This window comes from Apium graveolens, chromosome 4, assembly GCF_009905375.1.
Source record: "Apium graveolens cultivar Ventura chromosome 4, ASM990537v1, whole genome shotgun sequence".
Lineage (NCBI taxonomy): Eukaryota > Viridiplantae > Streptophyta > Magnoliopsida > Apiales > Apiaceae > Apium > Apium graveolens.
Genome location: NC_133650.1, coordinates 470,244 through 482,516, shown reverse-complemented (window position 1 = coordinate 482,516; position 12,273 = coordinate 470,244). Strand labels below are relative to the sequence as shown.

Here is a 12,273-nt window from a genome sequence, read left to right as displayed (position 1 = left end):
AATATAATTTCATTAAAATTTAAAAATAAAAAATAAATAGGCATATATTGCACTTAGATATACATTAGTTGAGCAATTGTGGGAAGAATGTACTAATTCGGAAAATTAGTGAGTATTAATGATATTTTGTAAGTTAATTATTGCAATAAACGTGTTTTTCGTGAATTAAGTGCACAATTTTAATATTTTTATGTGTATTATTTTTTTTTGATTTAATTAATATATGAAATATTATATAAATTTTTAATAATGATTAAATGATGAATTTAAGATAAAAATGCTTAATATCATATTTATATATTATTATATGTAAAAAGTAATTTGGATCAAATATTTGGATCACACTGTTGGAGTTGGTCATAAATTTGGATCAGTATTTAGATCAGTTGGTGATCCAAAATTGAATTTTTGGATCATAACTGTTACAGATGACCTAATATTACAGATGACCTAATACTCGAGCGTGTCCTATATTAATTTGTTTTCGATCCATTTACCAAATTTTGACTATAATACTCATATGTTAGGAAATAAATAAGCCAAGCAAAGCCTTCAAGAAATCGTACAACTTTGTTGTAGTATATTTATTGTTACGAACGTGCTAAGTCAATTTATACACACTGTAATATTTGACCAAACAACAGTGTTACATACTCAACACCTTAAAATTGTGAGTTAAGAAAAGCTACAAAATTTATGACCGGTCAAAAGATTTACAAATATCACGAATACAGTTTCTTTAATCAATAAAAAAACATTTTTTGCTATGTTTTTCTCAACCTTCCATTTTTAAAAAAACAACAGCGTGAAGAAAAAAAATTCGTACATGCACTAAATCATGTTAAATATGCAAAACGTATAAAGAATGTTTACATTTGGTACTAACATGTTTAATTAATAAAATGAATTATCATTAGATACTTTAATTTATATTTTTGACAATCACAAAATAAACACGCATTATAAAGAAAAACCGAGACTATAACAATATTAAACACCTATTTAAAAAATCAATTTTTCCTAACCAATTGAAAATTAAATATAGATAAATAAAATAAAATAAAACAAAATAAATATCTCAGGCTTCTATTATTAGTCAACTATATGATTGCCGTTATTATTAACGGTATTTTTATTTAATTCAATTACTAAAATATTCATTCATTCATATATTAACTCTTTCCCGGCATTCTCTACCTGTCTCATAATCTCTCTCCCTCTCTCTGTATAATTTCTCTCCCCCTCTCTCTCTATCATAATCTCTCCCCCCGTCTCTCTACTCTCTCTCTGATTTCTCTCCCTCTCTCTCTCTGATTTCTCTCTCGCCATGAAAGTCTCGGAACAAGAAGAGCTCCCCAATCTCTCCGACCTCATCAACTCTCTCCTCTCCTCAATCCCCAACGCCCAAACCTTCAAAGGCAAGTGGTCTTCCATCGCCGACAAACTCTCCGATCTCAACCTCCATCTCTCCGACCTCTCCGACTTTCCCGCCAACTCTCTCTCCTCCCAGCTCCTCATCTCTCTCTCCACTACTCTCTACGAAACCCTCTCTCTCTCCACTCTCTCCCACTCCCCCTCTCTCCCCAACGGCAAACTCAAAACCCAAAACGACATCGACTCGCTGTCGTCTCGACTCAGTCGCCACGTCGACGAAATCGACATTTTGATTAAAAGCGGCGTTCTCCAAGACGACGCCGTTTCAAAAACTGGGTCAAAAACAGTTTCTAAACGTGAGTCAGTTCGGGTCAGTTGTAGAAACTTTTTGACCCGGTTACAAATCGGGTCGGATCCTGCAAAAATCTCGGCGACTGAGTCATTGAACGAGTTACTTCAAGAAGATGATAAAAACGTTTTAATTGCGGTGGCGCAGGGGATTGTTCCGGTGGTCCTGCGCTTACTGGATTCAAACTCATCACCTCAATTAAAAGAAAACGCTGTCGTTTTGATTTCTAGGGTTTCAGTTCTTGATTCGTGTAAACATGTTTTAATTGCAGAAGGGTTGACTTTAATTCAAGATTTAATTCGGATAATCGAATCGGGTTCGGGTTTCGCGAAAGAAAAGGCCTGTATTGCCCTTGAGTCTTTAAGTCAGACTAGGGAAAATGCAAGGGCAATTTCGTCAAAAGGGGGGATAATTGCGCTTCTTGATGTTTGTCAAGGTGGGACCCCTAATTGTCAAGCTGTTGCTGCTAGTGTGTTGAGGAATTTAACTGTGTTTGTTGAAATTAGGGAGATTTTTAGGGAGGAGGAGAATGGGGTTTTGGTGTTGTTAGGGGTTTTAGGTTCGGGTACGATTCGCGCTCAAGAGAATGTGATTGGGTGTTTGTGTAATTTGTGTTTGGATGATGAAAGTTTGAAGCTTTTTGTTGTGAAGGAAGGCGGGGTTGAGTTTGTGATGAATTATTGGGATTGTGTTTCGAGTGTTAGGGGTTTGGAGGTTGCGGTTGAGTTTGTGAGGTGTTTGGTTTCGTGTCATCCGATTGCTGAGATGATTGTTTCGGATGGGTTGTTAGGGAGGGTTGTGTTGGTTTTGAATTGTAATGTGTTGGCAGTGAGAGTTGCAGCTGCTAATGCTGTTTGTGAGTTGGGGTACGATACGAAAACTCGAAAGGAATTAGGGGAATGTGGGTGTATTGGTCCTTTGGTGAGAATGTTGGATGGTAAGGCTGTTGAGGAGAAAGAAGCTGCTGCTAAAGCATTGGCAATGCTCATGGGGTATGCTGGAAATCGAAGAATTTTTAAAAAGGAAGAGAAGGGAATTGTTAGTACAGTTCAGCTTTTGAATCCTTTACTTCAGAATCTGGATAGGAAATATCCTGTTTCTATATTAGCATTGTTTGTGCATTCAAAGAAATGTCGTAAACAGATGATTGCGTCGAGTGCTCTCGTGTATTTGCCTAAAGTTGTGGATATGAATGTTGAAGGTGCAAAGAAGCTCTTGGAAAGTCTTGGACGGAGAAAACTCTGGGGTGTTTTTACCGGACCATAGATGGCATCTGCAGGACTTATAGTGAGGTGATGATCATGATTTCGGTTTCGTTACTTTGTATGTATTATAGTTTGTAATTTGTTAGTAATTTTGTTTCTTATCTGGTTATATTTTGTGCTATATTTGTGATTAGATCATTAGAATTCATAGTAGTAGTATAGAAGGTGTTGCTACTTGAGAGTTGAGGGGAAGTCAATGTTGGAAAATGTAATCTTTTGTTAGGTGACCTAACTGGACTTTTAATAGTTTCTGGCTTTCCAGCAAAGACCAATAAATTATACTAGTAGTAAGTAATAATTCCACTTTCTTAGCTCATCATTTTTCTGTAATTATTTGTTTATATTGTAATGATCTTCCATTTTTTTCAAGATTCTGTAATACTATTCCCATGTAAAAGTTTCTGTTGGTTGACTTTCAACTTTAAGATATTATATGTCTTGCTGGTTGATGATTCTTACAAATAAGAAACCTAAACTAACTTCTGGCATACATGTAATTAAGTTGTGATGTGTGTACATGCATACAGTTACACTTTCAAATAAGAAACGCACATCATTTACATTTTTTATCCTGGATAGTGCTGTGGATGGTTGATCATATATTCATATCTTGTGGTAGTTGGTCCGTGGTTAATGAGCCCGGATAATGAAAATCGGAACCTCAATCACATGTGTTCATGTTTGGATTAGTAATTTGGGTTGTTGGAATGGAATTTCGTTTCCTTTGCCTCCCTGCACTTTGCGATTTCATATCATTGTCATTCCTATGTTTTCCTTCATCCCCATTCTCATCGACCATCCAAACGCCCTCTTGAAATATATTTCACAGGCGGAATTAGGGTAGCGAATATTTGGATTTATAGTAATAATTGTAAAATGCAGACAATGGCTGTCACTTGCCAGATGATATTAGTATCTTAAAACCATGTGCATTTGTTTTTCCTTAAGAAGTTCACTGCTTCTGCTGCTGCTGGTAGGTACCGTACACAAACATAAGTCTGGTCCCATTAGGTGTCTCTGTATCCTCTAATCATTTAGTAGTTGTAATAATTTCACTCAATTATATGGCAGTAATCAATGTTATAATCATTTTTTCTTGAAGCCAAAAAATGCATTGTGATGTGTGTGGAAAGTACTTACCCGTGAGGGCATGTCTCTTGTTTTTTTTTTGAGTCAGAAAGATAATAGGAGCTCAAAAACAAGTGTTTTTGAGAATGGGTTGGTTGTTTTGTTGGATTAGAAAATGTCTAAGTGTGCACATAATGTCAGGTTTTGCTGGGTTAGAAAACAAACATCAATGCAAAAGTGTTGCATGTTGTGTTGTACAGTGTTTCACTATGTTTCTGAAACGTTGTTACATATTTACATGTTTTTTTCGCATAATGTTCTGTGGATTCTGCTTATTTCTATGGCCATCAAACAGTAGCAGTTGAACATTAACCTAATGTAGTATCCGTATGATTATTCTCATCACATGTTTTACATCTCTTAACATGCCGTCTGAATTATGAGATTTTGACTCGATTAATGTGAATGAAAAAAAAGTTTTAATAATTTTTTATATGAAATTTTATTCTCGTTTACGTTAACATAATCGTATGATCGAAACAACACCTAAAAAATAACATATTTGTTATACCAAAGTAAATGATATTTTGGTACGTATTTTTTCATTCGTGTGAAGTGGTTTCTGAGTCACATTACTGGGGGTATGATTAATATGTTACATATACTTATTCAGATATTATTTGATTCGTGTAAAGCGTTTATTCCAACTTGCCTATTATACTCATGAGCTAGAGGCTAGAGCTTCCTTTATTATACTATTTCATTATCCGCTCTTTGGTGCTCCCGAGTTTAAATAAGGAAGAAAATTAAGCGAAGGGTAAGTCAAGTACTTAATTCAAAATTGTACTCAAAAGCAAGTGATAATAAATATAAATTTAACAAATTTTCATTTCAAAAATGTGATAAAAGTACTTTACGTACTTGGTACTCATCGCTTGTCGTTCCCAAAATTAAAGAAAGAAAGCCCAATACCAGAACAAAAAACCAATCCAAAACAAAACATAAACAAGAAAGCCCAACACCAGAACAAAGAAGCAACCCAAGATAAAACATAAACTATTTCCAGGAGTTTTGGAATGCGGCCCGGATGCTTAATGAGCAAACATATTATAATAGTATACAATTTTTTAAATGTGATTAGTTTTTTTAAGAACTTTGTAAAAATTGACAACTCTTTTGTTATTCTATAAAAGAATTTAAATTTGACCAAATTTATCGAGTATTAATTATTAGCTCTATTATATAAATAGATCAATTTTTAAAAGATCACCGACAAATCTATCAAAAATAATTGACCGATTCGATATATCGTCAATAAACCTATTATTTCCGATTTTCTATTTACGAAATATGTAACCCCGATAATAATTAGCTAATTTTTGTTTAAAATGTGGATAGCCATGTATAGAACCAAAATTAAAATCTGGAGTATATTTTAATTTTTAAATAAATATAAATTTATGTGTAAATTACTAAATTCTAGAAGCAGCTGTGTCTCTTTGTAGTTGTATAAATAAAGGTAGAAAAGTTTACATTTGGGGGAATCGAGAGGTGGATTACAAACTCAAACAAAAACAATCACACCCTCGTCATCTCTCTCTCTCTCTCTCTCTCTCTCTCGCTCAGAATGGTGGACATAGCAAGGGTACAAAAAGAGCTACAAGAATGCAACAAAGACAAAGATTCATCAGGAATAAGTGTTAAACTCAAAGGGGGCAACACTTTAACTCATTTGGTTGGTTCTATTCCTGGCCCTCTTGCTACTCCTTATGAAGGTGGCACTTTTTTAATTGATATTGTAATTCCTGGTAATTTCTTGTTCTTGATTTACTGTCTTTTTTTCTTCAATTGTCTTGATTTTACATGTTTTTAGTGTTTTTTTGGTAATTTACAGCTGGGGTTTGTGAAAAGATTGTTAATTTGTGGTTTTTTGCAGATGGGTATCCTTTCGAGCCTCCGAAAATGCAGTTTGTTACAAGGGTTTGGTATGTATAGTTAGAAAGTTTTGATCTTTATGTTTGTTTTTAGGTTATATTAGAGGTTTAGGATTTATATGAACTACATTGCTTGTTATGTTGGGTAACGATGAATTCTTGAACATTTGAACCTCGAGGAGTGGGGTCTATTTCTTGTGCAATTACATAGTTTCTGTGTTTTCTTGAATTGGTTGGTTTGGAAATTGTGTTTACTTGTATGCGTTTTTATGGTGGATAAGTATACCAAGGTTTTGGATCATGTGGTTGTCGATGTATGTTGTCTTGCTATATTCTATTATAACAAATTTAGACGCGTTGTTTGGAAGTTCCATAAGGGAAAAGAATCAGCCTATATCTAAATGAATCGGGAGTGACAACCTTTTAGAGTAGTCTATTTAATGAACTATAGCCTTCACAACTGAAAAAATTATCACTTTGTGAGCGGGAGTCTTTCCTAAGTTGTTTCTCACCTCCCTTGTTTATATGATTGGCTGAGGCTTAATAAAAATCGCCACTTTTGCGAGTGAGGAGTCTTTTCAATGTTGTTTCTCACTTCCCTTGGCTGTACTTGGGAAGCATCTTACGAAAGGGTGGACATCGTCATTTTTGTTTAAATGGCTAACTATTCATCGTCTTCTTCAACACCGTTAAATAGTGGATGTTTGATGAAAGAAATATATTATATTGAAGAAAGGGATGAGTAGTTAACGGTGTTAAAAGAACATTGACGATGGCCATCATTCTGAAACATGATTCATAACATTCTTCAGCTTGTAAATTGAGAAATTAAGCCACCCATCGATTGCAACTTGTAAGGTTCAGCCACAGAGGTAACATTTACAAGGGAAGTACTTCGTCTAATTGTGTCTTGTGTCTGGGCTCTCTGACCACCTGCTGTCATAATTCGTGGTTAGCAATAAATTGTTGAACATTATGTATGGGTTGTTATAAGACTTATGCTGACAATAATGTGGATTAAGGGATTAATTAATATCAGGGTTATAATGAACCACCAAAAATGCAGTTGTATTGTATGAATTATGGTAGGAAAGTTATATATTTTATTTGCTCAATTGCTTCTACCTCAAATTTGGGGTTTTGGCTTTACATAAACTACATGTCTTGTTTTGTTGCTAAAGGTATTTAAATACTCACGCACACACATGCCTTTACTAACACTTGAAACCCTTGACGTTGGGCACATAGGTTCAGCCAGGTCAAGCTCTGTTGTGTTGTTCTTATCTGTCTAGTAAAATCGCACAATTTAGTTTGTCTGTTTCTGGAGTTTGATAGAGGTTGTCAGTGTCTGCTGTTTCCGTAGAGGGAAGAGAACATAACCTATCTATATCTAAATGATTTGGGAGTATGTATTGGTTATATCATTAAACAACCCTAAGTAGTGTTTTATTTAAGGAACAATAGTGTTGACTAGTTGGACTCACTAAGCGGCTGTAATCTGTATAGTACTATAGTATATATTTGCCTATAGGGATTGACGTTTCATAATTTTGGGCTTAAGTTATAGTAACAAATAAAATTATAATTAATATAATATACAATGCAATATTTGTATATATATTGGTTCTTTCAGTATTATTTTTTAAATATTTATTTGATTGTCAACGAATGCTGTATTGCTTTCCTATATTTGTATGTATTGCACACATCTCAAGATGCATTGACCGTTTAATAAAAAATATCATTTTTAAAATTTTGTTTTTGTAAATAAAAGTTTAAGTTATAAATTTTTATTATATTATATTATGGTTTTTGGCCGTCGTTGTTGTGCACTTTCGCCGGAGATGCCATTAAAAACACCTATAATATATTATGGTTTTTGGTCATGTGATTGTCAACGAATGCTGTATTGCTTTCCTATATTATTTACAAATAGAATAAGTATGGATGTAGGGTTTCCGTAGAGGGAAGAGAACATAACCTATCTATATCTAAATGATTTGGGAGTATGTATTGGTTGTATCATTAAACAACCCTAAGTAGTGTTTTATTTAAGGAACAATAGTGTTGACTAGTTAGACTCAGTAAGCAGCTGTAATCTGTATAGTACTCTAGTGTATATTTGCCTATAGGGATTGACGTTTCATAATTTTGGGCTTAAGTTATAGTAACAACTAAAATTATAATTAATATAATATACAATGCAATATTTGTATATATATTGGTTCTTTCAGTATTATTTCGGTTTGGTTATCTTTAAAAACCAAAAAACGCTAAAAGCATTTTTTTCTGTTTTCTGTTGGTTTTTTGTGGTTCATTTTTCAATGGTTTTGGTTCCTTTTTTTTTTCCAGTTTGTCTTCTCAACCCTATTGGCAATAAAAAAAGATTATACTTTCTCTAATTGGATCATTCCAGTTCGTCTTCTCACCCCATTGGTTTTGGTTCATTGTTGGCATGAACAGAACAAAGTGGGAACTAACATTGATCTGGAAATTCTATACTTTCTCTAATCGTATCTTGTATATGTGGACACGATTTGTGGTTAGCATCAAATTGTTGAACAATGTGTATGGGTTACTGAGTTGCGATAAGAAGTATGCTGATAATAATCTGGTTAATGGGATTAGTTATATTACTAGAGTTATTTTTAAACATGACGGGAACCAAAAGTGGGGATATCATATGCAGGGATTCATTAAAGTACTATAATACATTTGTTAATGTCCCTTACTCGGATTATGGTATGAATCCTATGGTCAGTACATATTCTTGTACATAGATTGACCTTTAGGACTTCTACAATCCAAATGAGCTAAACACGTTCCTTTAATGTGGGCCACTAGGTTCCAGAACATTTCAGAACAAGGAACACAGGGGAACAAGGAATAGAGCAAATTGCGGCAACCTGAATAATGCCATAGCTGGAAACTGTTATAAATATCGGGATCACCTAGTTCTTGAATATGAGCATGTTCATTCGTATGCAGTGTGTCATTTGGTAGACATTTGTTGTCATCCTTTGTCTTTTAATAATCAAATTCAGAAAATAAGAAGTCCCTCATCATTATATTAGACATTTGTTTGTATATCATATTTACTTGGCTGTTTCCCTATGTACTCTAAATTATTAAATCGGAAATGTTGCTTCCTACTCGCTAGATCAGTTTTATGATAGCTGTGGAAATATTGCTACTAGATAAACGTTGATATCCTGTGTTTAATTATCATTTTATTTGGGTCTCTTTGTTGAAGGCACCCTAATATCAGTAGTCAGAGTGGAGCTATATGCTTAGATATTCTGAAGAAGGAATGGAGCCCAGCTCTTACCATTAAAACCGCTCTCCTTTCTATACAAGCTTTACTTTCTTCACCTGAACCTGATGATCCACAAGATGCTGTGGTAGCTCAACAGGTGTAGTTTGTAGTTATTTTTCACTAGTGAGGTTATAATATCTTGTTTCGCTAATTAATACATGTAGGTTAGTTTTGGAGTAATTAGATTTTGGCTCCATGTATTAATCAAGGAATATTGTGAAGTATCTGTACACCTTTCTTTTTAAATTACTGCAAATTTTAGTTCTTGACTAGTGCAAATGGCATTTACTTTGTTCTGCTTCAGTATCTTAAGGATTATCAGACCTTCGCAAGCACAGCCCGTTACTGGACAGAAGCTTATGCAAAATCATCTTCTGTGGGGATTGAGGAAAAGGTTAGCAGGTTCATCTTACTTCGATTTTTTTCCCAGAATAAATGTATAATATTGTCAATGGTGGAATATCATCATCATTTGCATCAACATTGTAGATCTTAATGCTCGGCAGGAGGTATATTGACAAAAAGTGTATACGTTCTGACAGGTAAAGAGGTTAGTGGAGATGGGATTCCCCGAAGTTATGGTGAGAGATGCTCTGGAAGCTGTGAGTGGAGATGAAAATGCTGCTCTGGAGAAACTTTGTTCCTAGAGTCTGCAATGCCCCCATTGACATTATAATGTCGATAGAAAGGATAATTATATACGACGTATCATGCCAAGGTGAAATAGGATTTTCTTATTTATATCCTCGGTGTATCAGATATTAATGTAGATTAACAGTTCTTAAATCCTGGCAATACGACAAACTTATGCTGCTGGTGATATAATATAAGTCGATTTTGGTTTCGATTTTTAAGTTAGTCTGTCATCAAATCAGAAAGTATATATTAAAACTTCGAACAAGTCTAGGCTAATATTAGAACCCCAGATTCAGGTGTAGTTAAAAATTTTAATTACCATATTAAAAACAAAGTTGCACATGTTTTTATTTAAAAAATCATTGAAATTTGTTAAAATAGTTTAAAGTAGTTGTGTATTAGAATGAGAGTAAAATCACACTTATTTCAAATTATTTCACACTAAAATCAATTTTTTTTTTGAAATTTGAATTGTTAAACGTTTTATGATATTTAAAAATAATTATTATTCTACATTATTAACAAATTTGATAAAATTTTATAATAGAATCAAGGATTCTCTGCGGTATTCTCACTTGAAGAAAGGCCCACTTACATATATTACAAAAATGTGGTCACTCAAAAATAAAAAAGTTCTAAAAACGTGTTTGACCATATTGACCTTTTTGGGTTTTAAGTTATAACTCCCAGTTCTTACTATTCCTTTAAGCTTATTGGCTTCAAATTCACTTGTAAAATATTGACAAGAAATAGTGAGAGTCTCCAATGTTAAAAGGAGCAAGTTGAGTTGACTGAATCCAACCACCTTCTAGAACTATGGAACATGAATATACATGCTTTTGAAAATTCCCCACATAACTAATAATCTATCTGTAAATCCTTTGAAGATGCCCTGTTGATTAAAATTTTAGGATCTGATTAAATCGTTTTACATTTCTCCTTAGCTAATATAACAACTAACAAGTATAATAAAGTTAAGGATTTTTGGTTTAAGGTAATTATGACTTTGAATTTAGAAATTGAGTCAAATTTATATGGATTGGTATCATTCTTAATATTATTTTGGTTGATAAATCGGTTTAAGTTTGAAATCCAAAATCGGAGTAAATCGATTTCGGTATCACTTCTAATATCATATGTTTGATTCCGTATTAGATTAAAGTGTAACTAAAATTCTTTATAAAACTCTTATGTGAAACTTGTATTATTAATTAATATAAAATAAAAATAGGTATAACTAAGTTAAGATTAAACAATGTTGTTTTTATATTACATTTGATTTAATAAATAAAAATAAAATCAGCTCTTATTAGTTAATTTGTATCTAATTAGTGCATGACATGTGACATTTGTGATCCATTTACTGTACTTATTTCGTAACTCTGGCATTATTAATCCTCTAAATATTATTCCCTCCGTCCCACTGTGATGTTTACCACTGAAATGTTTACGCTCACCATTTGCACGCATTTTGAGGTTTTTTTAAAATATAGTTTTATAATATTTTTTTAATAAAAGTTTAAACATAAAATTTTTATTTAGAAAAAAAAATTAAAAATATATTATGGAACTATACTTTAAACGAGTATTGAAAAGCGTGCCGAAAAGTAACGTAAACAATTCAGTGGGACTGGGGGAATATTATACTACTCCGTCCTACTGGGTTGTTTACATTGTAGGACTAGAAATTGGCACACATTTTAAGGTTACCGTAAAACATGTTTCCCTAAATGATTTTCAATATATATTTTTTTAAATAAAAATATAATATTTAAATTTTTATGTAGAAAAATAAAATTCGAAAAATAAATTATAGAACTATATTTTTATAATAGTCTCAAAATGCGTGCTAAGTATGAGAGAAAAATATATTAAAAATCTATTAGGACGGAGAAAGTATTTTTAGCTTGTTAATTTCTCGATTACGGATTTTTACTATACTTAGGTAAATAAATTCCAACTTTAAATTTTGTATCTAGTTAGAGTATAATGAAAAAATATTTTTTTTTTTTGACAAATATGACTTATAGAGTTATAGCCCGAGGGATGATAAAACTCATAACAACTGTACCACCGTGCTAAAATAAATAAATTACGGAGTATCTTTTAATTGTACTGCTAAAAAATCTAATGAGATATCCGTAACAAACACTTATTCATGGCTATTGGCTACCTGAAAAAAATGACTCGACGCTTATAAACAAAATGGGCAGGGACAAAGTCTTTAAAGCTGGCCCATGAGGTAGGAATTTCAAAGTTTATTATTAAACTCTCATCTGAATTGGTCACTAATTGAATATGTAAACGTTCTAGGTGGGTCAAGTCAGGTCG

The 12,273-nt window shown here is 32.9% G+C and overlaps 2 protein-coding genes across 2 annotated transcripts; both read left to right on the top strand.

The window, feature by feature from the left end:
• The first annotated feature begins 1,190 nt into the window (after nt 1-1,190).
• Nucleotides 1,191-3,393, top strand: LOC141717408 (uncharacterized). The gene has a single exon (XM_074519450.1). The coding sequence runs from the start codon at nt 1,328-1,330 to the stop codon at nt 2,987-2,989; it is 1,662 nt and encodes a 553-aa protein (XP_074375551.1). The 5' UTR covers nt 1,191-1,327; the 3' UTR covers nt 2,990-3,393.
• Nucleotides 3,394-5,571: 2,178 nt separating this feature from the next.
• Nucleotides 5,572-10,160, top strand: LOC141717407 (ubiquitin-conjugating enzyme E2 27). The gene is made up of 5 exons (XM_074519449.1): nt 5,572-5,864; nt 5,993-6,041; nt 9,244-9,403; nt 9,611-9,700; nt 9,849-10,160. Exons 1-5 carry the CDS (start codon nt 5,684-5,686, stop codon nt 9,951-9,953), a joined length of 585 nt encoding a protein of 194 aa, XP_074375550.1. The 5' UTR covers nt 5,572-5,683; the 3' UTR covers nt 9,954-10,160.
• The last annotated feature ends 2,113 nt before the right edge of the window (nt 10,161-12,273 follow it).